A 26369-nucleotide genomic window follows, 5' to 3' on the forward strand; every position below is an offset into this window, starting at 1 on the left:
GCTGGCAGACCATGAGAACACTGGTCCTGACCCCTCATTCTGCTGCTTCTTTGGTTTAATATCTCCCCAAATTTCCCAATCTCTGCACTCCTCCTGTCAGAAGGAAACCCAGTCACGCTCGGTATCTCCCGTCTCTATACCCAGCAAACAAACATTCAGACAGTTCAGGCTTCTTTCTGGAGCCAACCATGAGTGTGTCTTTTCTATTTTCTACTTCTCAATACTTCCCACCTTCAGTCCACTCATTGTGCTGATCTTTCAGTCTAACCTGTGAGCCCAGCTGGGCTTCCTTCACTGAGTTATAGCTGTTCAGTTTGTTAAAATTTCAAGAAAAGAGGACAAGTGCATGTCTCATGCCATCACTACTCTGCTGATGATTCTTAAACTATTTTTGTAGTAGTGCATTGAAAAGTTCTTTTGCATTTCTCTAATTAAACATCATTAAATCAGCTTATATGCCATCTGGTATATACTCTGCTGAAATGTTTCTTCATGTCTTATATCCATTTTTATATTAGATATTTTTAAGTGTAAAATTATGAGAGTCCTTTATACATTCTATAAAGGATGCCCTGTGTAATATTTAAGGATGCAAATAATTTTTCTCTGTGTATAGGTTATTTTTTTATTCTCTTGACAGGATTTTTGCCAAATGGTTTTTTTTTATTGTTTGTTTGTTTGTTTGTTTGTATTTTTCTGAAGTTGGAAATGGAGAGGCAGTCAGACAGACTCCCGCATGTGCTGGACCGGGATCCATCTGTCATGCCCACCAGGGGGCGATGCTCCACCCATCTGGGGTGCAGTTCTGTTGCAGCCAGAGCCATTCTAGTGCCTGAGGCAGAGACCACAGAGCCACCCTCAGTGCCCAGGCAAACTTTGCTCCAGTGGAGTCTTGGCTGCGGGAGGGGAAGAGAGAGAGACAGAGAGGAAGGAGAGGGGGAGGGGTGGAGAAGCAGATGGATGCCTCTCCTGTGTGCCTTTTCCGGGAATCGAACCCAGGACTTCTGCACACCAGGCCGATGCTCTACCACTGAGACAACTGGCTAGAGCCCAGAATGTTTTTGATTTCGATAAAGCCCCATTTATTGAAGTTTTTCTTTTATGGATTATGCTTTTAATGTCATGTCTAAAATGTCTTTACCAGCACCTACTCCCCAAAGATGTATTCCTATGTTTCCTTCTAAAAGTTTTATATTTTGCATGTAAGTATTTTATATAGTTTAAGTTAATCATTTTAAAAAGTGTGATAATTTGAAGAGTGATTTATTTCATAGAAATAGATAATAAAATATTGGTTGACAAAGTATTTTAACTAAAATGTCAAATCTACTTCTCCAGTCTTCTTTACTGTATTCCTAGTGTTTTTATGATGTCTGTAGGATCTGTAGTAATGTCGTATTTCTCCTTCCAGATGTTAACAGGTTATGACTAGGATTTCTTTTTCTTATCAATTTTGTAGGTGGTTATCTAAAAAAAAAAATAAAGAGAAAAGCAATGAACCTTCTGGCTGTGTTGATTTTCATTATTTTATATCTATTTTCAACTGTATTGATTTCTTCTTTAACTTTTATTACTTCCCTTCTTTCATTATTGTTTTTCGTTATATTTCCTTTGCTTAGATTCTTCTTCTTTTTTTTTTTGTTTTTTTGTTTTTTTGTATTTTTCCGAAGCTGGAAACGGGGAGAGGACAGTCAGACAGACTCCTGCATGCGCCCGACCGGGATCCACCCGGCACACCCACCAGGGGGCGACGCTCTGCCACCAGGGGGCGATGCTCTGCCCCTCCAGGGCATCTCTCTGTCGCGACCAGAGCCACTCTAGCGCCTGGTGCAGAGGCCAAGGAGCCATCCCCAGCACCCGGGCCATCTTTTGCTCCAATGGAGCCTCACTGCGGGAGGGGAAGAGAGAGACAGAGAGGTATGAGAGGGGGAGGGGTGGAGAAGCAGATGGGCGCTTCTCCTGTGTGCCCTGGCCGGGAATCGAACCCGGGACTCCTTGCACGCCAGGCCGACGCTCTACCACTGAGCCAACCGGCCAGGGCCTCCTTTGCTTAGATTCTTAAGTTAAATGTTTAGATGTCTGATTTTTATTTATTTTTATTTATATTATATACATATAATAAGTTTTGAGTGTTGAAATATTTTCTTATTTTAAAATTTTTAGTTTTTCATCTGATAACTCTGATAAACAATAAATTGTTTAGAAGTGTATTATATCATTTCAAAAAAATTTAGCTGTTTTCTCAATCTTATTGACTTGTAATTTAATAAGACTGTGAACAAATAATACATTTTATGTGATTTCAATCCTGTGAAATTTACTGAGGCTTGCTTAGCAATCATGATATAGCATCTATTCCATGAATATTTTTTTGCAAAATTTAAAGAAAAATTTATTCTTTAGTTACACAACATAGTTAATAAATATGTCAATTATAATATTAAGATGATTGAAAGTATTGTTCATATCTTTGATTTCCTTACTGCTGCATGTTTGCATAAAACTGTACGGAATCTCTTCTGCCTTCTATCTGCCTCCCAAGTACCCGCATTACCACATGGACTCAGTGAGAGTTCTGGGAGGAGAATCAGCTGGCAGGGACAGTAGCACGTATTATACTCCTCAGTTCTATGAACTCCAGTCCATCACATAAATAACCAGAGTGTTATTTAGAGTTACCTGGTTTCTTCTTATCCATCATCTCTCTTCTGTGTCAGGTCCAATATCTACTCATGCTGATGCTCAGCACATGACCCAGGAGATGGACTTGGTCACCAGTCCCTGCTCACAGAAGCAGAAGTCATCCTCCTCCACAGTTTGTCATTGTTAGACTTCTTTGCATCTATAGCTTTTTTTAAACTCCTTAAAAATACTACTTTCCTAGGCCTGACCTGTGGTGGTGCAGTGGGATAAAGCGTCGACCTGGAAATGCTGGGGTCACCGGTTCGAAACCCTGGGCTTGCCTGGTCAAGGCACATATGGGAGTTGATGCTTCCAGCTCCTCCCCCCTTCTCTCTCTCTGTCTCTCTCTCCTCTCCCTCTCTCTCTTTTCTCTAAAAATGAATACATAAAATAAAAATAAAAAAATTTAAAAAAATACTACTTTCCTAGTTTACCTATTTACTTTATAAATATTATTCTTGTTCTTATGGTGGCAGTGATGGCCCTTGTAATTTTCATCATCTTAACTGGCACTAAGACTTCTTATTTTTTTCTTATTTGTGTTTATAGCACTCGTTCCTTTATTTAAAGTTTGATATATTACTTTTATCATTATACCATAATTTATCTGTTATCTATCTAAAAATATGGACTGTTTCTTTTCCCTTTTATTACATTTTTTTAAAGTGTACTTTATTTATTTATTTATTTTTATTTTATGTTTTACAGAGACAGAGAGAGAGTCAGAGAGAGGGATAGACAGGGACAGACAGACAGGAACGGAGAGATGAGAAGCATCAACCATTAGTTTTTTGTTGAGCGTTGCAACACCTTAGTTGTTCATTGATTGCTTTCTCATTTGTGCCTTGACTGTGGACCTTCAGCAGATCGAGTAACCCCTTGCTGAGCCAGCAACTGTGGGCCCAAGCCAGTGAGCTTTTTGTTCAAACAGATGAGCCTGCGCTCAAGCTGGCGACCTGGGGGTATCGAACCTATGTCTTCTGCATCCCAGTCAATGCTCTAACCACTGTGCCACTGCCTGGTCAGGCCATTTTTTTTGTATTTTTTTTAACTGAGATGTGGGGAGGCAGAGAGCAGACTCCCATGTGCCCCTGACCAGGATCCACCTGACATGCCCAATTGGGGGTGATGCTCTGTCAATCTGGGTCTTTGCTCCATTGCAACTGGAGCCATTCTAGCGCCTGAGATGGAGGCCATGATGCATCCTTACCAACTGGGCACACTAGCTTCAATAAAGCCTTGGTTGCAGGAAGGGAGAGACAGAGAAAAAGAAGAGCAATAAGGGTGGAGAGGCAGATGGGTGCTCTGACTGGGAATCAAACTTGGGACATCCACATGCCAGGCCGACACTCTACCACTGAGCCAACCAGCCAGAGATTCTTTCATTACATTTTATATGTTATCTTGGGCATGTATGTGAGAATTTATCTAGAGTGCAAACACTTGGAATGGAGATATTAAATTACCCAAATGATCCAGACAGGTGAACTAACTTTTGCTCATACCATCACGCACCATTCCCAAGTACCACCTTACAGCATGAAGACTTTTCACATATTTTAGTCTTTTGATGTACAAAATTTTTATAGTCACGCCAAACTTGTTAGTTTTTCTTTTAGAATTTAAATGTTTTTGTTATTCCAAACCCTGGTGCAACAAATATTGAATTTATATGTCAGCTTGGGCTCATGTACTACTTACAATTTAATATAGATATCTAAAAATAAATGTTTGTTGTTAGTCATGTAGCCCTTGCATTTTTAATTATACCAGTTACTGCCAAGCTGCAGCCGATTCATGATCCTCACAGCAGTGTCTGAGAGAATCCACTCCCACAGATGTTTATAATCCATGACTTAACTACTATATTTGCTAATTTGAAATAAATATTTAATTTCATTTTTCTTTGAAATTCCATTTTTGGGATTATTGGTGAGTTTTGATAAATAGTATATGTTTATTTACAAATGATGTATTCATTTCTGTAAATGATCTATATCCATTGCCCAATTTTTGGTTGGGTTTTTGCTAGTTTGTTTATTGACCCATTGGACATTTTACATAATAAAAAAGTCCCATGATATCCTTCTGTGTTGTATATTTTCCCCTGAGTTTAACATACTTCTTTTTAATTTTATTTTCTTTATGCAATGAAATTTTTTTATTCAAATTTCATTTTCTGATCTATCTGGAGATTGGTCTTGCTTAGAAAGACTGCATTTTTAAAAATGGTTATGTCATTTTCACCAGGTTTATTGAGGTATAACTTATGTACCAAAAAATTCATTTGTTGTTTTTTTCTTTTAATTTATTGGATGACAATAGTTCACAGGTGTCAAGTGTACAACTCAATATACCTCCATCTGCACATGGCATCTGCTCCCCTCACCCCAAGCAGAGTGTCTTTCTGTCCCCTCCCCCTGCTGTGCCCACCTCCACCTTGCTCCACCCCCTTTCCTCTGGCTATTCTGGCTCTGTTTTCTGTGTCTACGTAAAACTGACTTCATGTGGAAATTTAAGTGATTTTAGTACATTTATACATGTGTGCAGTTATTGCTATGATCCAGTTTTAGAACATGCCTACAACACCCAAAATTCCCTATTCTCAGTGAACCCTCACCCTTCATCCCAGCTGTAGACACCCACATATCTGCTCCCTTCTCTGAGACTATGAAGTTTCTTTTTACAGATACTTTATGAAGGAGAAATCATATGACATGTAGTATTTGTGTCCTGCTTCTTTCAGTTAGTATGTTTTCAAAGATCATCCTTTTTGTAGCATCTATCTTCATTTTCTTTTTATGTTTTTCAGTTGTTCCTTTGCATTGCTAGATAGTGTTTCCGATGTGCATATAGTACATTTTTTCAACCATTCACTAACTCATGGATATTTGGGCTGTTTCCAGGTTGAGGCTATTATGAGTAATGATTCTATTAACATTTTCACCCATACAGGGCGGGGCAAAAGTATGTTTCCAGTTGTAACTATGCAAAAAACAAAGTTTATTCTTGTATTATTATTAATTATTGTTTATTTTCCATACAAACAACTATAAATCTACTTCTGCCCTACCCTGTATATTTGTGAGGATATATGTTCTCATTTCTCTTGGGTAAAGTCCAAAGAAAAGAATTGTTCGGTCATATCGTAATTGCATGCATAAGTTCCTAAGAAATGGCCCAAGAATTCTCTGAAGTAGTTATAACATTGGGCATTCTCATCATTAATGCATCAGGGTTTTAAAAGGCTTTGTGTCCTCAAATACAATTTTACCAATTATGATAAAATAATGCAATGTCAATAATAAACCTTATTTTACTAATGTTTTACTTTAGTTCTCTTTTATTCTATTGATTTTTGAGAGAAGAAAGAAACATGGATTTGTTGGTCCATTTATTTATGTTTTTATTGGTTGATTCCTGTATGTTCCCTGACCAGGGATCAAACCTGCAACACTGACGTATCAGCATGACGCTCTGACCCACTGAGCTACCTGATCAAGGTTTACACTTTTTGAATTTTTTACTTTTATTCATTAGGAATCCATTTTGTTAAAAGGAATGAATTACACACAACTTGAAACTCTCTATCTTGAAAAAACCTCAACCGTTCACAAGTTTACTTTAGGACTCTGTCTTACTGATGATATATATTTAACCAATAATTAATCAATGCAAAAAAAAAGTGCTTGTTAAAACAAATGTATAATAAATTTTAGACTCTTATAAAGCCAGACATTTTTCACATTCCCTTTTTTCAAAGTTTTCCATGAGAACTATATTTTTTCACATAAAATTATCAGCCTAATATGTTATCATATGAATGAAACATCTTGCTTGTTTATTTGTTTTTTGCAGGTATGTGTGTGGCTGATATTTAATAGTTAATGGTAAATTTAACAAAACCCTCATAACCTTGAACTGAGGCTTCTCATAAAGAATGTATAATCGTGTATGAGAAAGTCATTGAAAATGTAAACGATCTGATGGTGCCAGAAACTAGAGTTTCTTTATCCTATATTAGTCTTCCCTACCTCATCCACCATTTCTTTCTTTATATTCAAAAAAATATTTATATATATGACGTTGTTTCTTTCCTTCTCGTGTGCAGCAGGAGAGCCCACCAGACAGGGTGAGTCCCAGGTTGTCTGGGTCCAGAGCTGTCACCCCAGGGTCCTCCTTATGAGAGGGGAGCGGGTGCACTGGGGGGAGGGGGCTCAGCGGTAGTGTAGCTGCTCCTTGTAAAAGCACAGAAGAGGAAACAGTCTCTTTCCCGCCTTTGGAGGTTGTTGTGAGACAAGACGAAGCCTAAAGCTGCTTCAGACCTCCTCCTACCATCTCAGGTGAGCTGACGTGAGTAACAGAGGTAGGGGACACCGAGTCCCGGGTTCCTTGCCGAGGACACTGGCCCGAGGAATTGACCGACTCTGGAGATGTCCCATCTGAGGTCTGTATTCTGCTCAGATACTAACTTATAGAAAAATAATGAGAATAAGGTTGGATTATCTGCTGGTAGCAGAAACCATCTTCATTAAAATAGTCATCCTGTGCACTGTAATTTTCTGTTATAATTTCACACCACAGCTCTCACTCTTTCCTATTAGAGAACAAATAGAGAGGAATGTGCAACCCTGGATTGAAACAGAATTTATCGCCAACTGCATGCTTATTGCAAATGTTGATATCAGCTTTTAAAATTCCTACAGGACGATACCCTGTTTCACACAGTGAATGCATCATATAACTAAAATATGTGTGAAATAAGCCCTGGCTGGTTGGCTCAGGAGTAGAGCATTGACTCAGCGTATGGATGTCTCCATTTCTATCAAAAGATCAGGGCACACAGGAGAAGTGACTGTCTGCTTCTCCACCCCTACCCCCATCTCTCTGTCTCTGTCTCTCTCTCTTCAGTTCACGCTGCCATGGCTTGATTGCTTAGAGCATATCGGCCCCGGGCATTGAGAATATCTCCATGGAGCCTCCACCTCTGGCACTAAAAATGGCTTGTTTGCAGCATGGACGCCGAAGGGGAGAGAATTAGACACAGACAGGGGTTGCCAGATGGATCCTGGTCTAGCACATGCAGGAATCTGTCTCTATCTCCCCTCGTCTCACTTAGAAAAAGGAAGAAATGTATGAAATAAATTTAAATTTCCTTGAACATTAAATAGTTGTCTGTGACAGAAAAGTGTGTTCAAATGACTATTCCTCTGAAATAAACTTCTGAATCAATATCTACGCTTTAGATTTTAGATTCACCTTGAAAGTGACCATTCAGATGAAACCCGAGAGAACCCGAGAGCAGAACCCACTGTCTTTCCCTGAAGCCCATCAGCTCTGTGTGTTGTTACAGTCTGTGGACATCAGAACTGTACACCGATTGACAATTAGAGTTTTACAATGTTCTATGCAAGGATCAAAATATTTTACTTTAGTTTTCTTATTTCTCATTATATATATTTTGTCACATTTACTTACATTTTATTTTAATTAAGTGAAATGAGGGATACAGAGACCAAATCCTGTATGCGTTTAACCGGGATCCACCTGCAAGCCATCTATCAGGTGACACTCTGCCCATCTGGGGCATTGGTCTTTGATCAGCAACTGAGCTATTTTAGTGAGTGAGGCAGAGGCCACGGAGCCATCCTCAGTGCCTAGGGCCAAACTGCTCAAACCATTTGAGCCGTGGCTGCAGGAGGAGAAGAGAGAGAGAGAGTAGAGAAGGAGAGAAAGAGAAGCAGTAGGAGAGGTGGAGAGGCCGATGGTCACTTCCCCGCTGCGCCCTGACCGGGATGGAACCCGGAAGTTCCCAAAGCCAGTGCAATGCTCTGCCGCTGAACCAACTGACCAGGCTCCTTATTTTCATTATGTAAATGTAACTGTTTACTTCTATTCTTAGTTTATTTTCCATTTTTATGTATTGTGTTTTAAAACCTTTGTTTTCTATTTCCTATTATATAAAATATTTCTATGCTGCTCAAGACAAGACTATTAAATAAAATACATTAATCTCGATGTTCTCTGTCACCCTCAACCCTTATTTTGCCTCACAGGTAACCAGTTCTTTAAATTCTTCATTGTTTATATTTACAAATATAAAAAGAGCGAGACAGAGAGAGAATGTGTACAGCTATATATTTCTACTCTCCTCTATTTTTTAAATATCACATGTTGTGCAAACACTCTTGTACCTTCTTCCAAACACATTAGGACACTGTTCCCAGCAGGGATCTCATTCTTTCTTCCAGTGCAGAGTCTCTCACTGTTTGCTGCACATCAGTGGATTTTCACATTCCCTTTTTTCCCAGCATTGTCTCTGACTGATGCTAAGGTGAGAGCCATCCAGGATTCTCCTGTGACAGACACTGAGGTTGTCATATAATCAGAAGGACACCAGAACTGCACCATTTACACTAAACTTGCAGCTTTGTCCTCATGGTCTATTTATGGGGTAGGGGACATCTCAAGGCAAAGAGTGAGCTTAGCACTGATTTGTATCTGAGACACAGAAAGAGACTGAAGTATTGAAGCACCATTAGTCTATAAAAGGGGACATCAAGAAGTACCAAGCTTAAGATAATTTCTTTTCTTTTTTTAATCAGGGAAAAGAGACAAAAGAACATGGTATAAAAAGAGTGAAGGCAGCACATTTTTACAAGTGGCCTGTATTTCTTATGGTTCTTGTGCCCTTTCTGTCCCCACAGGGCAGAGCAACCGTGTGTGTCTGTCTTTGAGGAACACAGACGTAGGAGACACCGTGTCTGGTTCACTGCAGGCTCCTCCCAGCTGAGGGAGCCGGGCCTGGATACAGAATCCAGAAATGTCAGAAAAAAAAACACGGAGGGAAATAAGAACACCTTCCAGATGCCCCTGTGGCCAAAATGCAGACGCATAAGTGAACAGTGTCCTTGTACAGTGATGACACCCTCTTTCTCTCTTCTTTCTAATTCCTGTCCTGGAAGCTGTGAGAAGCAGACAAGATTGACTCCATATTAAGTTGGGAAAAATTTTATAAAGAAATGTGGGCAGAAGGTGGATTCAGGGTCATAGGAGATGGTAAGGTGTCCACACAGGGACCAGGGAAGGCATGAGATCAGGTACTGCTATCAGCATGGGGACCTCCAGGTCAAGTGCAGGCTGAGGAGACCGTCAGGGAGGACATGTTCTGCAGGGTCACTGACCCGGGACAAACCAGAGCCCAGGAAGCACTCTGTGGAATGAGAGCCGAGCAGGAAACCTCATGCTGCAATGACGCTGGGACAGGGCTCTTTATCCTCCGTGTCAGCGTGGTCACGTCAGCTCAGGAGCCCTGCAGACAGAGGGGACGCTGTGTCCAGTCCCAGACACAGGCAGGTTCATTCCCTCCCACAAGGGCCTCCTGTCACAGCTCTGATGTCAGAAGAGAACTGTTCCTATGTCACCCTGAGCCAATGCTAAGGCAGAGCAGGGCCTTTCTTAAGTGGTGAGAAGGGGCTTTAGTGCACACTGTCTGACCACAAGTCACAGCTAGAGTCCTCCCATTATTCTGTCCCTGTCCTGTTACTTCTACATCCTGTGTTAGAGACTATGTCTCTAAAAGAGGATTAAAGAGTGTTACCTGTTAGCTGAAGTCCAGAGTGTCCTGGGAAAGAGAAGGAAGATACACACTCAAAGATATGAAGGTAAATCTGTCCCCAAACACATTGTCCCCAGCCCCAGAGCACCTGAGATTTCTCTACCCCACAACCCACCTCACCCGACACCGGAGAGGACAGGGGAGCAGACACTGGGAGCAGTGACCTATGAAGCTCCCCTCACACACATCCAGTGTCTGCTCCTCATTTACTCCAGGGTCGTGACCCAAGTCTCCTGCATGTTAACCCTTCTCTTCCTCTTCAGGCCATAATTCCTTATGTTTTGACCATAATTATTATGAATTATTTGTTTTTCTCGGAAATTTCTGATCGGCCAAAGAAAGAAGGGTTTATATGGGGCGATTGGTAACACAGAACTAACGAACAAGTCATTTCTTTCCCATAGAGTCTGTGGGATCCTCAGCTGCCAGCAGGCGCCTTACCTTTCTGACCCCTGAAGTAGATGAACAGCCCCGCCCCCAGGAAGAGCAGGCCCAGCACGAAGCCCCCGACTCCACTCAGCATCTTGCTCTGTGCAGATTCAGACTGTGCCCCTGAGAGAAGAAGCAATTTGGTGATTTTGATCCCAAATCCAGCTTCTCTAATGGAGACTCTGGGACTGAGCTTTGAGAATGAGGTAGGAAGGTTGATTAAAAGAACCAGAACGGCCCTGGCCGGTTGGCTCAGCGGTAGAGCAACCGCCTAGCGTGTGGAGGACCCGGGTTCGATTCCCGGCCAGGGCACACAGGAGAAGCGCCCATTTGCTTCTCCACCCCTCCGCCGCGCTTTCCTCTGTCTCTCTCTTCCCCTCCCGCAGCCAAGGCTCCATTAGAGCAAAGATGGCCCGGGCGCTGGGGATGGCTCTGTGGCCTCTGCCCCAGGCGCTAGAGTGGCTCTGGTCGCAACATGGCGACGCCCAGGATGGGCAGAGCATCGCCCCCTGGTGGGCAGAGCGTCGCCCCATGGTGGGCATGCTGGGTGGATCCCGGTCAGGCGCATGCGGGAGTCTGTCTGACTGTCTCTCCCTGTTTCCAGCTTCAGAAAAATGCAAAAAAAAAGAAAAAGAACCAGAACAATTGGCCATTTCTGGAAAACAGACCTAAAACTCATACATGGTTCAGGCACTGAATTCATTAAAACATCACGGCCTTGACATCAGGCCACTACTTCCTGATCTGATGGATGTGGAGCCTGGGACTCAAAGAGGTTGAGCCCTCGTCCAGGGGGACAGAGCTAATAGACACAGAGCAGGGACTGCTCCCCTCATGTCGGGAGGCCCCCACATTGTAGAGGATGAGCCACTTCTCACATCACAGAGGACAACTCAGAGCAGCAGTGTGGAAGGACCAGCTAAGTCCACCGTAGGAGACTGGGACCCAGGGCCATGTCGGCCGTGACCTGTGACATCGTGGGAACACTCAAAACAGGGACAGCCTCTCCTCTGTCTGCAGAAAACAACTGTCTCCTCAGAAAGTAGAGGCGTTTATAGAATCATCACAGGGACACCCCAGGACCTGTGCTGAAGGAGGGACATGAACAAATGAGAACATGGTGTGGGGAGGGGGAACCCCACCCTCAGGGAGAAGCAAGGTCCCCTGTGCTGGGTGAGACACGGGTGAGGTCAGAAAGCTTCTCACTCCATTCCACGGTGACAGGGCTCGTCAGGCTTGGGTGCTGCACGTGGCAGCTGTAGACCTCTCCACTCTGGGGCACTGTTTCCAGCATCACCAGCATCTGGAAGGTCCAGTCCCCGTTCTGGATCAGGCCTGTGGAGCTGACCCCAGCCTCCTCTTCCTGGCCGTTGCGGAACCAGTGGACTTCAATGTGTCCTGGATAGAAGCCAGTGACAGAGCAGACCAGGAGGTTGTGGTGCTGCAGGCGCTCGGTCTTTGCAGGATACACAGTCACTGTGGGCACAGCTGGGAGAGAAAAGGGGGGGACGTGAGGAAGACAGAGGGAGGCTTCTTGGTTGGCTCCCTGTCGGCCTCCAGTCCCCAGTCCCAGGCTCTGTCCTTGGGCAGCATCTCTCAGAGCTGGTCCTGTGGCCCAGCGGGAGTTAACACCCTGAGCTTTGAATCTATCCCTAAAGCAGTGGCTTACTAGAGTTGACAGATACTGCGGAGATTAGGGGGACTTTTCCACATCTTGAAACAGTTATTCATTGTTGACGTGTTTACAAATATTTGCAAGGCATTTAGTGTATTCATTAAAAGTATGCTATCTGGGCAGGGTTGCCTGTCTTCACATCCCGGTTCTGCCTCTTACTGGTTGCTCCTGGGAGCATGTTTACATTCCTCTGTGTCTCAGCTCTCTCACCTATAAAGGGGATAATAATACTAACTTCCCTCTTAAGGATATGGGAGGATCAATGGGCCTAAATATGTAAAACAATGGCTGGAACTTAACAGCAATATGTGTTAGCTAGTTAGTATCCTTGTTCATTTGGAGAGAAAAGATAACTCAAAGCAGTGTGGGTAAACTGAGAAGCAGTGTGGGAGAGATGGGGACACAGGGTGTGACATCCTGGGAACGTGACACCCACACCTGAGAACCCCACAGACATGGTCCCTCCTGGGCAGCAGGAAAGACAGGTGGGTCCCTGACTCTGAGAGCTGAGCCCAGAAAGGCTGAGTCCTGAAGGAGAGGGGGAGGAGCCCGGGAGTCAGTCATTAGAGATACTGATAATCACTCTCAGTGGATCAATCTCTCCCCTTTTCAAAAGAAGCATCTCTATTATTGGAATTGTTATCATTTCATAATTATCTGTCTTTTTAAGCTGACATCTGAGCTCAGAGCAGGGTCTGGGGTTCATATATATGTGTTATTCCTGCCTGAGACCAGGCTCAGTAAATACAATTCTGGAGGAAGAGGAGGAGGAACCTGGGGAAACATGTTTACATCAGCACAGAATAATAGCTTTACGATTCATGGTAAGTCATTGCTAAGACCTTCATGGTAAATTTCATTACATTAAAGTCTTTTCGGCCCTGGCCGGTTGGCTCAGCGGTAGAGCGTCGGCCTAGCGTGCGGAGGACCCGGGTTCGATTCCCGGCCAGGGCACACAGGAGAAGCGCCCATTTGCTTCTCCACCCCTCCGCCGTGCTTTCCTCACTGTCTCTCTCTTCCCCTCCTGCAGCCAAGGCTCCATTGGAGCAAGGATGGCCCGGGCGCTGGGGATGGCTCTGTGGCCTCTGCCCCAGGCGCTGGAGTGGCTCTGGTCGCGACATGGCGACGCCCAGGATGGGCAGAGCATCGCCCCCTGGTGGGCAGAGCGTCGGCCCTGGTGGGCGTGCCGGGTGGATCCCGGTCGGGCGCATGCGGGAGTCTGTCTGACTGTCTCTCCCCGTTTCCAGCTTCAGAAAAATGGAAAAAATAAAAATAAAAAAATAAAAAATTTTTTCATTTAAAATCTTAACAGAAATTAATAAAGTAGAATCATAACACAAATGAGGAGCTGAAGAAATGGTAAATCAAATATTTTGAAAGTTAAAATATTCAGGAGTCTTAGGAATCAAAGATGCATAAATTAAAAATAAAAGACCTAAATTTTCAACCGAGTATTTGGCAATATTGAAAAAAGATTTAACAAAACAGAATGTGAAGTGAACTGCCACAACTATAAGAAGACATGTAACTCCTTAAATAGCAGTAGCATTGTAACAACATCAATAGTAATATGAGAACGTTAAGTAAGAATTATAATTTAAAAAACTTGTTTGCAATCACTTCAACCATGTAAAAATATACACACTGAGGTGGAAAAACAAGAAACTGAGAGACCTGGAAGGAGCCTCAGAAAGAGCAGAGCCCCGCCCTCTCCTGCAGGAGAAGTCCGCAAACACGTGACTGTGCGGGGAAGGAGGGTTTCCCTGGCACAGATGTGACTGTGCTCACACCCCCCTGTCACTTCTGTCACCTCTGCTCCGTAAGCCTCCACCCCAGCCCGACAGCCTGGAAACGTCCCCTCAGCAGGACGGGGCCACACGGTGCCCGGTGTTCCCACAGCCACTCGGAGGGACTCAAGCCTCCTGTGTCCCCTCCCTCTCCCTCCTTTACACAAGCGCATGTGCGCGCACACACACACACACACACACACACCCCGCCCCCCGCCGCGCTCACTTTGCCGATGCACCAGGAATCGCTCAGAAACCCCGTAGTTGGGTCTGCAGTACGTGTCCACCGCGGACCTCTCGTGCTCCAGGCGCTCCTTCTGCCGGTTCCAGCTCTCGGCTTGCTGCCGCCCCAGCTCCGTCACCGCGCGGAACTCCCCCACGTCGCTGTCGAAGCACATGAACTCCTGCCCGTTATAGAAGTATCTGTCCTGGAACTGCACCCGCTGTGTCCCGTTGTAGAAATGACACTCAGACGTAGTCAGCAGCATGTAATGTGCTGTGGGGACAGGAACCATCCGATCACACTAGTTAGAGACAGACGGTGACCTTGCCCAGTGCTGGGTGGTCAGGGCGGCGGGGACATGAGGACCCAGACACCCCGATTGCCTGCACCCAGGGTCCCCTCTTGTCTGGGGCTGGAGGGCAGGGAAGACCCCTCGGGTCCTAAGTCACTGGAATCCTCCCGGCTTCCCTGCGGAGCTGTTGGATCCCCAGTTGCTGAGGATTTGTCTCATCTCCACCTCCTTCTGGAAACATACACCTCCCTCCTCTCACCACCTCTTCCCCTTTCCTAAAACACATCCTCCTCCTCCTGTGAGCACGTGGTTGGTGGGACCTCCTGCCGCCCTGCTGCCCTGGGCGTCCACAGAAGGAGAACAGACTCCCCTCTGCCTGGAGTTTCAAGTTTAGTGACAGTGACTGTCGCAGCCCAGGGACACAGAGTTCATACAGGAGTGAGAGATGTCAGAGGAGAAGTGTGGAGTCCAGAACAGAGAGAAATAACGTGATCTAAGTTCCATTCGGGGCCAAGAAGCCACCTCTGAGTGACACTGAAGACGTGACAGGAAGGCTGAGCTGGTGTGAGCTGGAGGAAGACGGTGTGTGTGTGTTTGGGGAAAGAAAAGCACATTTCAGGTAAAGGTAACACCACCTGCAAAAGCCTGAGAAAACCATGAACGCCCTCCAGACAGGAGAGGGAACAGTGCTCTGAGGCACAGACAGTGACAGGGGAGGGGAGGGGACCGGACAGGTCAGGTGGAGCCCGCGCTGAAAACCTGGGGGGGGGGTTAGGATGGGACCTTATTCTAATGTAACGGAGACCACGGACGGGTTTTAGAGAGACTAAACCCCAATCCCAACAGGGCTGCATCTCCTTTCTGCATTTCCACATCCAGAAAGCTCAGAAAACCAGAAGAGTAAGCCTGTGGTTAAAAGTGAGATGAATAGAAAGAAGCTTCTGGGATCATGAGAGGAGAATTACTGCAGAAACTTGAGATAATTTACTGAAAAATATTTGTTACTTAAAAAGACATGTTGTTGAAAGTTAATAGAGATGTGAAGATCAAGAACTCATGAAATTTTGAAAAAACTTTGCAAAGGAAAAAAATTAAAATGAAGATTTTAAACTTCAATTGATTGAAGGAATTAAGGAAAAAGTGGTGAATTTGTACAACTATTTTTTTTCTGTAATGAAACAAGCTAAAATGAACTGTGAAGAACTGAATTAGAGCTCAGTGAGTATATATAGTGAGAGACTAGAATTTCTGGGAACAGCCCGTGTAAGGCAGTGTTCTCAGCCTCAACACTGTTGACATTTGGACCTGACAATTCCTTGCGGTTGGGGGTGGGATGTTCTGTTCACAGAAGGCTGCACTCAGCATCCCTGGTCTCTCTACCTATGAGCTGACAATCCCAGTGTGACAACCAAACAGGCTCCAGATATTGTCAGATGATCCAAGGGTGGGACAGGGGAAAGGAGAGAGCTCCCCTAGTGTGAACCAGTCTAAATACCTCTGGTGAAAAGCCACTGTTAATTATGCAGCAGGTGAGAATTACATAGATAGCTGTACTGATAGAATAGCTGTTGAAAATATTGGTCCTATATGAAATTTGTATTTCCTAGGAATCTGGTCTGAGTGCAAACATTTTCCAGTGAAATAAACTTTTCAGGATCAAGGTTTACTTATTTCTTTACCTTGCGGACCAAACACCAAGTCAGATCATTGATCCTTCACATCGTCTTCTCTGTTACCTTCTCTGCCACTGGTCCCCTATTATCTACAGGAGGAAACTGCAGCACAGCCGCCTGATTCCTGTTCAGTGTCCCAACCTGCTCACTGTCTAACTGTGTCTCCCACTGCCAGTAAGTTTAAATCTCAGTGTCTAGAAAGTCCCTCTCTTCTACGTCAGCACAGGTCCTTTCATACAGGTTCATGTGTGTTGTTATTATACATAAACCAACGTTTCTGTCCTTGTGTTCAAAATGATATTTACTGATCAAATTAATTAAAGTAAATGACCAAATAATGATGAAGATATTATCTGTTTTAGAAAGTTAAAAAGATCTTGTGAGCTTGCATTCATAGGGCTTATAAGAATTAAAATAGCCAAGTATTTACGAGCACTATTGGATGATCAGCACTAGGAAGAATTACTATTTAATTTCACACTTAACAATATCCTGTGAGGAATATACTATCATTAAATCAATTTTACAGACAGAAGAAAAAAGCCCATGGATGTTAAAATCTGATGGAAGTGGAAGAGCTCATGTTAAAATGTAGATTTTCTAACTCTAGAGCTCGGGCTTCTAAACTCCACTGGTGACAGTGGCCTGGTTGGGTCTGAATTACTGGGGAAGTTTCTGCTGCTCACATGTGTCAGGGTGTCTTAGGGTTGAGGTCGGGGAGAAGAAAGAGCTGCTAGTTCCAGTACAGGAGAGATTCACATTCCTTTTATTTATGATTTGAAAAGTCCTGTCTGGACTCACACTAGTGCAGACTGTCGTGGGCACGTGAGGAAGAACACAGGAGGTATTAGCTACACTCCTCCGTCTCAGGTCTTGTCAGCATGGGGCTACAGCTGCCAGAAAAACACAGGATGCCCGACTGAATCTGAATTTCAGAGGCACAACAATAATTTGTCTGAAATCCAAATTTTACTGGGCATCTGCATTTTTATTCAGTATATTTGGAAACCCTAAGATGAGCAACGAACAAGGACCGACAGTGCTAACCCTGCAGGCTGCAGTGAGCAGCAGCTTCACACTTTTCATTTTTCAACATTCTCACACATCAGGAAGGTTTAGAGAATTTATGATAAGATCTGGTCTGACCAGAGAGCCCTGGTCTCTGCCATCATTCCTAAGTGAAGGTCATTAATCAGAGTCAGGGGGCCTGCTCGTTTATGTAAACCAGGGGTTGGAACCTATGGCTCATGAGCCAGATGTGGCTGTTTTGATGGCTGCATCTGGCTCACAGACAAATCTTTAATAAAAAAAAATAATAATGTTAAAAATGTAAAATATTCTCTTGTATTACAATCCATTCATTTCCTACCACTCATGTTCATGGTTGCGGGTGGCTGGAGCTAATCACAGCTGTCCTCCGGGACAACACCAAATTTTTATTAAATAATGCATAATATACACAGGTCGTTGTATGGCTCTCAGGGAATTACATTTTAAAATATGTGACATTCATGGCGCTCTCAGCCAAAAAGTTTCCCGACCAGTGATTTGTAAACCGTCCACATGAGAATGTCATCTTCTTCGTTTCTCCCCTCTGAGGGGTGCAGACTGTAGAAATGTGAATCCACATCTGGCCGAGGCTGGTATTCTGATGCCGACCGGTCTTACTGTAAACCACTCTGTGGGTTACACAACTAACTGTGCCTCTCTCGGAAAGTTACTTTAACTCTTTTTATTAGATTCCATAGATTATTAAATTTTTAATTGCTGCAGATAAGATAGTATAGTCATGAAAATTACGTACTGAAATGTATAAGCCTAGTACATAGTAATTACACTATATTATAATTCTTCATTCACGCTAATAGAGACCAGAGTTGTTTTGTTATTGGCCCCATCCTCAACACCTAGGGTGAGAACTGGTCTATCCTGGGTCACTAATAAATGCTGGCTGTATAATGAATGGCTCTCACCATAACCCGTCACCTCTGCATTCAAGGTCACTCAGCGGTTCCTTACTGGTGACCGAGCCTCTCTGGTTCTCAAGTGCTTGCAGCTTCTTCTCAGGCTCGTTCATTCTGACACTTTAGGTCCAGCTGACCCCTGACCCAGAGCATGGTCTCTCCCTGAGGTCAGCTGCTCAGAAGAGTCCCTGTGATCTGTCCCTCACGTATCCAGCTCCTGTTCTCTCTTCAATGGTCCAGTCCCACGTCCATCTTGTTCATACTCTCACTGTGGCCGTTACGTCCATCACACCCAGTGCTCACTTCCCCACATGTTCTCACATACTTGCCGCCTTGTGGTTCTCAGCACACCTGACCACTCCATCATTCTGGAAAAATCTATCTCCTTCACCTCCATGCGTCACATGTTTTTGATTTTCCTCAATGCCACTGGCACCATCCTCGATCCCCTTTGATGACCAATCAATTAGCCCATGACCCTCTGAGTGTGGCCCTGGCCATCTTGTCTGCCACACTCTCTCTCTGTCCCTGTGCACCTCCTCCACTGTCGTGGAATTCCACTCAGTGCAAGTGTCAGTGACAGCAGCATTCACACCCCCAGCCCTGGCTGGCCCTGAACTCCAGGCTCCTGTACTCAGCTGACCTCTTGACAATGGCACCTAAATGTTACAAAATCATTTCCAACTTTAACAAAATATTTATTAGTAACCACCCACTTCAAATAACTCTATTCCACCATCTTTCCTATCACAACACATAGCGCCACCATGTTCATTCAGATTACTGAAGAGAAATCCTTAGGGATAAGCTTGCTTTACCTACACCTCCTCACCTTAATTCATAAACTACTATACAAACACATCTCCCACATCCACTCACTCCCCCTTCCCCACTGTCTCCTCCAGCCCTCACTACATGAGCCTCAAGTGCACCTGCCCTGAGAACTCTTCCTGCTCCTAAATGGCCTCCCCGACTCCACCTGTGACCCCTGACATCCAGTCTCCACATGCTGAGTAGAATTATTACTAAAATAAACATAAATTAGTTCTTCTTATAACCCTCCAGTAGTTCACATATCTCGTCAGTTAATATTCAGATTTCTCACCTGGGCCGTCAGGGCCCAACACGCACCCTCTCCTGTCCTCTCCACCCTCTTCCTGTGTCAGGGTCACAGCCCAACGGGCTCGCTGGGCTTCAGCCATTCCTGCCTCCTCTCTGTCCCATAAACACGGCAAACACGGCCCCACACTGTGTCCTTTCCTGCTCCTCTCCCTTGAACACCTGTCCCTTGTTTCCTTCACAGGGTGGGTTCTATCATCACTCAAGTCTCAAGTGTCTCTAAGTGTCACTTCTCAGGGAGAGGTCCCCAACCACCTGAACTGGAGTCAGGTAAATCCAGTTCTCTCTGACCTACAAACCTGGTATACATTTTTGCTGGTATATATAATTATTGCTCTCTCAATTTTTTTCTTTCTTAATTGTTTACGGTGTTATTGTCTATCTTCCCTAACATTAGCTATGTTTCATGATAACAGGGAACTTTCTACCCTATTCAAATAAGATGCTCTGAGCCTAGAATAGAGCAGAGTATAACACAGTCACTCAGATGAATACCTGTGGTCTAAGGGAATAGACCCAGGGTTCTGGGACTTGTTCATTGTGGGGGTCCTGGAACGAGAAGGGGCTTAAGAACCTAGACTCTTTGTTTGGATGATACATTGTATTCCTCCATTTCCTTTGAGAAATTCACACCTTTATTTCTTCTTCTACTAGCTGAAAGAAACATTGCAGGTTAAAAAAAAAAAAGGTGATTTAAGTAAGATGACAAGTATCACTATATTGTATCTTGTCTACAATCTGGTCTAGTGTGGAGGCTAGGAGACTTTGAGATCCAAGAATGGGGCAGACGCAGTTGGAGAGAAAATAGAGAGGAACTGGAAGTGATGGTAACCAAACAGTTAGTTCAGGGAAACAGAGGGCACAATGAATAGACCTGTGATATTTAGGGCCAAAATTCTAAGAGGCCAGTGAGTTACATTGACTTTCTACCCCGTGAAGTATAAACAATCTTCACACTCTCTTTGTCCTGTTCAGGGTTTAAAAATTAAAATGATAGCCCTGGCCGGTTGGCCCAGTGGTAGAGCGTCGGCCTGGCATCCAGGAGTCCCAGGTTCGATTACCGGCCAGGGCACACAAGAGAAGTGCCCATCTGCTTCTCCACCCCTCCCCCTCTCCTTCCTCTCTGTCTCTCTCTTCCCCTCCCACAGCCAAGGCTCCATTGGAGCAAAGTTGGCCCGGGTGCTGAGGATGGCTCCATGGCCTCTGCCTCAGGCACTAGAATGGCTCTGGTTGCAACAGAACGATGCCCCAGATGGGCAGAGCATTGCCCCCTCGTGGGGGTGCTGGGTGGATCCCGGTAGGGCGCATGCGGAAGTCTGTCTGACTGTCTCCCCATTTCAAACTTCAGAAAAATACAACAACAAAAAATTAAAACTATAAAATTGCCAATATTTAATTATTTTTTAAATTTTTTTGCTAATGAAAACAGGATTTCAGACAGTTTATCTCTCCTAGTTGAATCCCTACTGATGGGCTCAGGCCCCAGAAGGGTGAAGTGGGAGAATCTGATAGTACAGAAAGGTTCAGAATGAATTTATAATGAACACGAACCTGGCCAGGTGTTCAGAGATGCTTTGAGTTGTTTAAGGCATCAGAGACATTGACTCCTTAGATGCTGCTTGTCTGTGGGGTCATTCTAAGTACTGAGAGTCTCTGCTTCAGCCCCGAGGACTTTCCACAGGAGGAATGGAGGTAACTAACCCTAGTGTCTGTCAGGGGACCTCTGTTACAGGGACAGGCCTTATGGACACTGGGTTCAGGGGGGAAGGAAGGGAGACAGTGGGGAGGAGATTCATCCTCACCTACTAGGAAGAGACACTAACATCATAGATGCTGTTGAGGACATAACACAGATTTCTCATAGAATTTTCAAAGAAACTTTTCCCTTTTATTAAATAACTCACTATAATAAAAGAATAGGGAATTATTTTTACATTATTATTTCTGAATCCCATGAAGACCCCGAGGGAATGGGACACGAGGCTGGAGAGGTTTATTGCAGGAGAGAGGAGAAGAAACGGTCTCTACACAGGGAGCCCCTGACACGGCTCTCGTAGGGCGAGCACCCAGGCTCCTTCTGCTGTGGAAAGAATTGGGATCCACAGGATGAAGACAGGGGGTCACTGAAGAGAATGTCACAGTTTTCTAAGGGACATGGCCTGGACACAGTGACGAAGCACATCCCTTCCTTCTCTCACCCACAGCAGCTCACCCCCGAGGTGCACTTACGTGCTGTGTCCCTGGCCCCAGCCAAGAGAGAGCTCAGTACTGTCACTGTCACCCTCAGAGCTGCCACCCAGGAGCCTCCGAGGAACCACAGATGCTCCATGCTGGAACAGAGAGTATGGGTGCAGAGGTCAGGGAGTCTCACTCAGTGAGGATCATGACCCTTCCTCACCCACATCCCACATAATGTGAACTAAGGAACTCGTTTTCTGTTCCCTGATTGGGTGATGCCGGTGCTGAGAACCAATCAGCGTCAGGAATGATCAGCATCATCAGTTGCTGGTTAGAGATTCAGTATGAAAGTCCTTTTCTGAAACTTAGAAAAAAAGTCTTTTAATTCAGTGCTTTTAAGATTTTATCCTGATGTATCAGAAACACTTTATTGCGTCCCTATTGTAAGCCAGTTCTGTGTTGGTCAGTACGGTGTGTCCATGTTCAATCCTTTTAGGAGTGTCCAGTCCTGACACCTGCTGACAGAGCTGTTCTGACACATGTGTGTGAGTGTGTTTAGGAGTTGAAGGGACAGAGGGAAGAGGGTGGCCAGTTAGTAGGCCTTGCATTGTGTCCCTATGACACCATGACCTTGTGTGTGCATCTGGGGAATGACTTAAGCTCTTAGTTAACGTTGCTCTGATCGTTTAGGTCTCTCAGGACAGACAACAGCTGTGGTTCTGTGGACACTTCAAGGGGCAGCCTCCCCTGGTAACTGATGTGACAGACTGACAGCTATTGATTGGAGAGCATGATCTCTCTACACAGAGACGAGTGTCTCTGAAGAAAACTGAACGTTGTCCCGTAATTTAACCTGAGTAACAAGGTTTCTCAGATTTATCTAGAAAGTTTTTAGGGGACACGGTCTATATGGATTGGGGAAAAAATTACCCTTGGGACAACTTAACTTAACAGTGAGATAAAACCACCTATCTAAACAGGTATCCAGGGAAATGACAAGTAAAAGACTCTGGGTCCGACTTTGACACACTCTTCTTTAAAAAAATTAACAATTCACGTGAAGAAATAATTTAATTTTTTACTCCTGGTCATCATTATGTTCTTTTTTTTCTTTTTCTTGAACAGATGTTCTCTTCTTAATTCAACTTCTGTTGCTTTTTTCTAAGAAAAGATAAAAGAAGACTTTGCTAAAACAATTGTTATACTGTTATAAAGTATATTACCTTAATTCTGCAGGTTACATAGAGACACCAAGGCACGATACAGAAGAATTTTTACGAGGACATTTATTAATAAGCCGGCTACATATGACTTACATGGGATATAGCTAACCCAAATCGTGTGTGTACAAAATAGCCCCGAAGCTAATTATATAGACTTGATCACATATAGGTTGGGGGGAAAGGAGGGGGAGCATTACACAATAATCAATTATTAAAAAGATTACAACATTCATCTATAGGATCTGTAAAAAAGATTCCTACATATTAAAACTTACAAGGTAACACAATAGTGATGTCGTTTTACATATCAAACACATTCACAAATATTTTAGTGTCTACCTCCCATCCCTTTGTCTAGAGGTACATGTTACTTTCAGGACCCCAGCAGGGGAAGAAGAGTTCAAATCAGTGTAGGATATGCAAACATTGTCTCCTAAAGGATCCCAATAAAGGGGAAAGGAAGTTCTTCAGATAACTTTTATTCTTTCAGAGAACTATAGCTAAATTATGACTAGATGACCTAGTTGTCCTTGTAAGGCAGGAAGCTCCCACATTCTTCCCTCTCCATTCTCTGAAGAAAGAACAGGGCAAGAAGCCTGGCTTTTCCTCTTTAAAATAGCGTTGCCAGTACTAAGTTTTACAGTTCTTTGGCACCTTATCACAATACAGTGCTCAGGAAATGGGAGATTATTGAAAAACAATGAATTATATCCTTTGATGTGATCACATAATTTTAAACATATATCTACTTTTAAGTAATTATTACACGTATTTTAATAGGAATATACAGCTCAGATCCTAAATGGACTTTAAAGAACAGCTCTCCATATAAATTTCTGCAATTCACATTGAGAGTATTTCGTATTTCAACTATCTTTTATTACTTGGAAATTAACTTTAACAGGGTGACAGTGATCAGTAAGAGTACATAGATTTCATGTGAACATCTCTATAGCATTTGAACTGTTGGTTGTATTGGCTGGATGCCAATCACCCAAAGTCAAATAATATACATCACCTTGTGGTAAGGTACCAAAGAATAGGAAATTAATATTAATATTTTAGGAAAAAATAGTTAGGTTTCTTGTCTTCTCCTTCCTGTAGAGAATAAAGAGAAAGAAATGTAAAATTTTCCTAGCTTGCAGAGACATACTGTGTAACAAAACCCCTTTTACTATGAAGCTTAAAGAGCATTTTATAATTTGGGCTAAGCATATAGAGAGATTTTGTAGATATGATTTTTATACTTGTGTGTGATTTGCACCAACTCAGGATAGAAAACAGCACTGTGTTGTAAAGAGATTTTGTGCTGGGGAGACTTAGATTCCCCTCCCCCACCTCTGTGAGAAACTGGTTAACACCTAGCCAGGTGTGGACATGGGAAAGAGATAGGTCAAGCCCTTTTTCTGTCCACTTTTTTCTTCTTTGATGGGCCATTCACAGGCGCTTATTCCCAGGGGCCATGTAGACTCCCTCTCCCCTCCTGAAAACCATGTGATTGGTGTGTGTACCTCTAGACAAAGGATTGACAGATGAACACTAGAAAATTTGGTAGTATCTTTTCATATGTAGAACAACATTTTTCGCCATTGTGTCACCTTGTAAGTTTTGACATACAGGAATATTTTTTATAAATCTTATAGATAGTTGTTATAAGCTTACTAACTAATTGTGTCATTTCTCCCCCTCCTCCTTTTTCCTGCCAACCTGTGTGTGATCAAAGGTATATAACGTGCCTCAGGGGCTGTGTGTGGTGTGCATGGTCAGCTATGCCTCGTGTTAGCCATATGCGTCTGGCACACTAATAAATCTCCTCCCTTTAATACAACTCCTTAAAAATTCATTTGGACTTGGTGTCCCTAAGTAAACTAGGAGAAACTGTACTTTATAACATTTGGGGGCTCGTCGTTCTGGATCTGGTGTTCCGTGTCACCAGATAGAGACACCTTGAATCTGCTGGTCTCTCTGGGGGACTGCCTGACCCCACTGGAATCCTGAGGAGAGGCGCCACCTGAGACGTTTTCAGGGCTCCCCGTTTCCTGTACGGTTCAGACAGTTCTTTGGCAGATGCCTCCGGTTCACAAATTCAACGATTTGGACAATTTGGCAGAAAGATTCAGGAGGTGTGTAGGTAAGGCAGAACTTCTGCCTTGCTGTTTGGGACTGGTCAAATTTAGACTATTGAATAGGGGACCGGATGCAGTCTCACTCTAGCAATAAGCTCACTAAGACCGAGACATCAGTGGAGAGTTTTTGGTCCTGCCTCGGACTTTTCTGGGAGACGTCTGGTTGTACTCTGGAAGGATGAGTAGTGGGGATTAGGTCCTGTCTCGAGCTCTCAGGGACATCTGTTTGTACTCTAGGGAGGCATTATTGGGGACTGAGTTAAACAGGTTAGTCAGTCCTGCCTCGGACCTCCAGGGACGTCTGTTTGTGCTCTAGGAAGACAATTTGTGGGGACTTGATCCTGCCCAGGTCTTCCGGTGACATCTAGTTGTGCTCTCAGAAGAAGACATTAGTGGGAATGTTTGGTGGTGCTCTCGGGAGGAAACCTGAGTAGGGACTGAGTTGATCAGTCCTGTCTCAGATCTCCAGGGACACCTTTGTGTTTGCGGAGATCTCAGTCTTTGTTTTTAATGTTTCTGTCTAAAACCCCCGAATGATTAGTATGTGAGTGGGGATCTCTGGTGCTGGAGCCTAAGTTCCAGGATCGTGGCTGAGCAAGCACCTGAGAGGCCCCTATGGGGAAACCCCTTCCTTTGTCTATTGAGCTCTGTGCTTAAATAGGAAACGAGCTGTTCTGTCTCTTTGCTTGTCAGGAAAATCTCTGGTATAATTTTAATTGGAATAAGTAAAGCGCGCTTATTTAAATTTCTTAATTTGTGATTTGTGTATGTAAGGTCTTTCTTTAATGTTATAATGTATCTGCTTTTAAGGCCTGAATTGAGTTCTTGTATGCAAAAATTAGAAGTTTCTGGCTTAAAACCAGAGGGCAAAAGTAAAGAAAAATTCATAAACCTCATACAAGCTAGTGGCTGTCCGCCAGAGTCCACTACTCATGAAAATCTCTTTTCTTGGATCCAAGACCTCTGGCGTCAGGGCACTCTGACTGACTTCTACCCTGAAGAAACTGTTCTCTTCTGTTGGCTCCCTCCTCTTGTCTTATATAATAATTAACACCTCTATAGTCAAACGTCTTTTATTCTGAGTACTAATTATTGTCTGTCTTATCTTTCTTCCTTTTATTGGTATGCTAATTCCTGCATTTTCCCAGTTTCAATTTTGTAAATCAGTGGCCAGATATTACATACAGGAGGAGGGCCCAGTACACAGAAGACCCCCTAAGGTTGTCTCCTAAAGCACTTTCAAGAAGCCCATGGAGATAACCAAGGGTACAGAATTAAATGGTCAAAAAGAAGACTTTGCACTCTCTGTGAATCATAATGGCCCACCTTCGGGATAGGATGACCCTCGGCCAGGACTTTCAATCCCCGACTAGTAAGAGA

At 43.8% G+C, this 26369-nt stretch overlaps 1 protein-coding gene across 2 annotated transcripts in view; it reads right to left on the reverse strand.

Annotated features, from left to right (window-relative positions):
- The window catches only part of LOC136321070 (H-2 class II histocompatibility antigen, E-S beta chain-like), a 48510-nt gene extending 26656 nt beyond the window's left edge, over positions 1 to 21854 (reverse strand). Inside the window, exons 1-6 of one of the 2 annotated variants that reach the window (XM_066254143.1) lie at positions 21692 to 21854; positions 14418 to 14687; positions 11936 to 12217; positions 10742 to 10852; positions 10283 to 10306; positions 9923 to 9994 (exon numbers count right to left, since the gene is read on the reverse strand). In XM_066254143.1, the coding sequence (XP_066110240.1) occupies positions 9981 to 9994; positions 10283 to 10306; positions 10742 to 10852; positions 11936 to 12217; positions 14418 to 14687; positions 21692 to 21791 (801 nt within the window). In that variant the 5' untranslated portion in view covers positions 21792 to 21854 and the 3' untranslated portion in view covers positions 9923 to 9980. Of the gene's footprint in view, positions 1 to 9922; positions 10075 to 10282; positions 10307 to 10741; positions 10853 to 11935; positions 12218 to 14417; positions 14688 to 21691 lie in introns of both variants that reach the window. The other variant, XM_066254144.1, reaches the window with a different exon arrangement.
- Between the last annotated feature and the right edge of the window lie 4515 nt (positions 21855 to 26369).

Source organism: Saccopteryx bilineata, chromosome 1 (genome assembly GCF_036850765.1).
Source record: "Saccopteryx bilineata isolate mSacBil1 chromosome 1, mSacBil1_pri_phased_curated, whole genome shotgun sequence".
Taxonomy (NCBI): Eukaryota; Metazoa; Chordata; class Mammalia; order Chiroptera; family Emballonuridae; genus Saccopteryx; species Saccopteryx bilineata.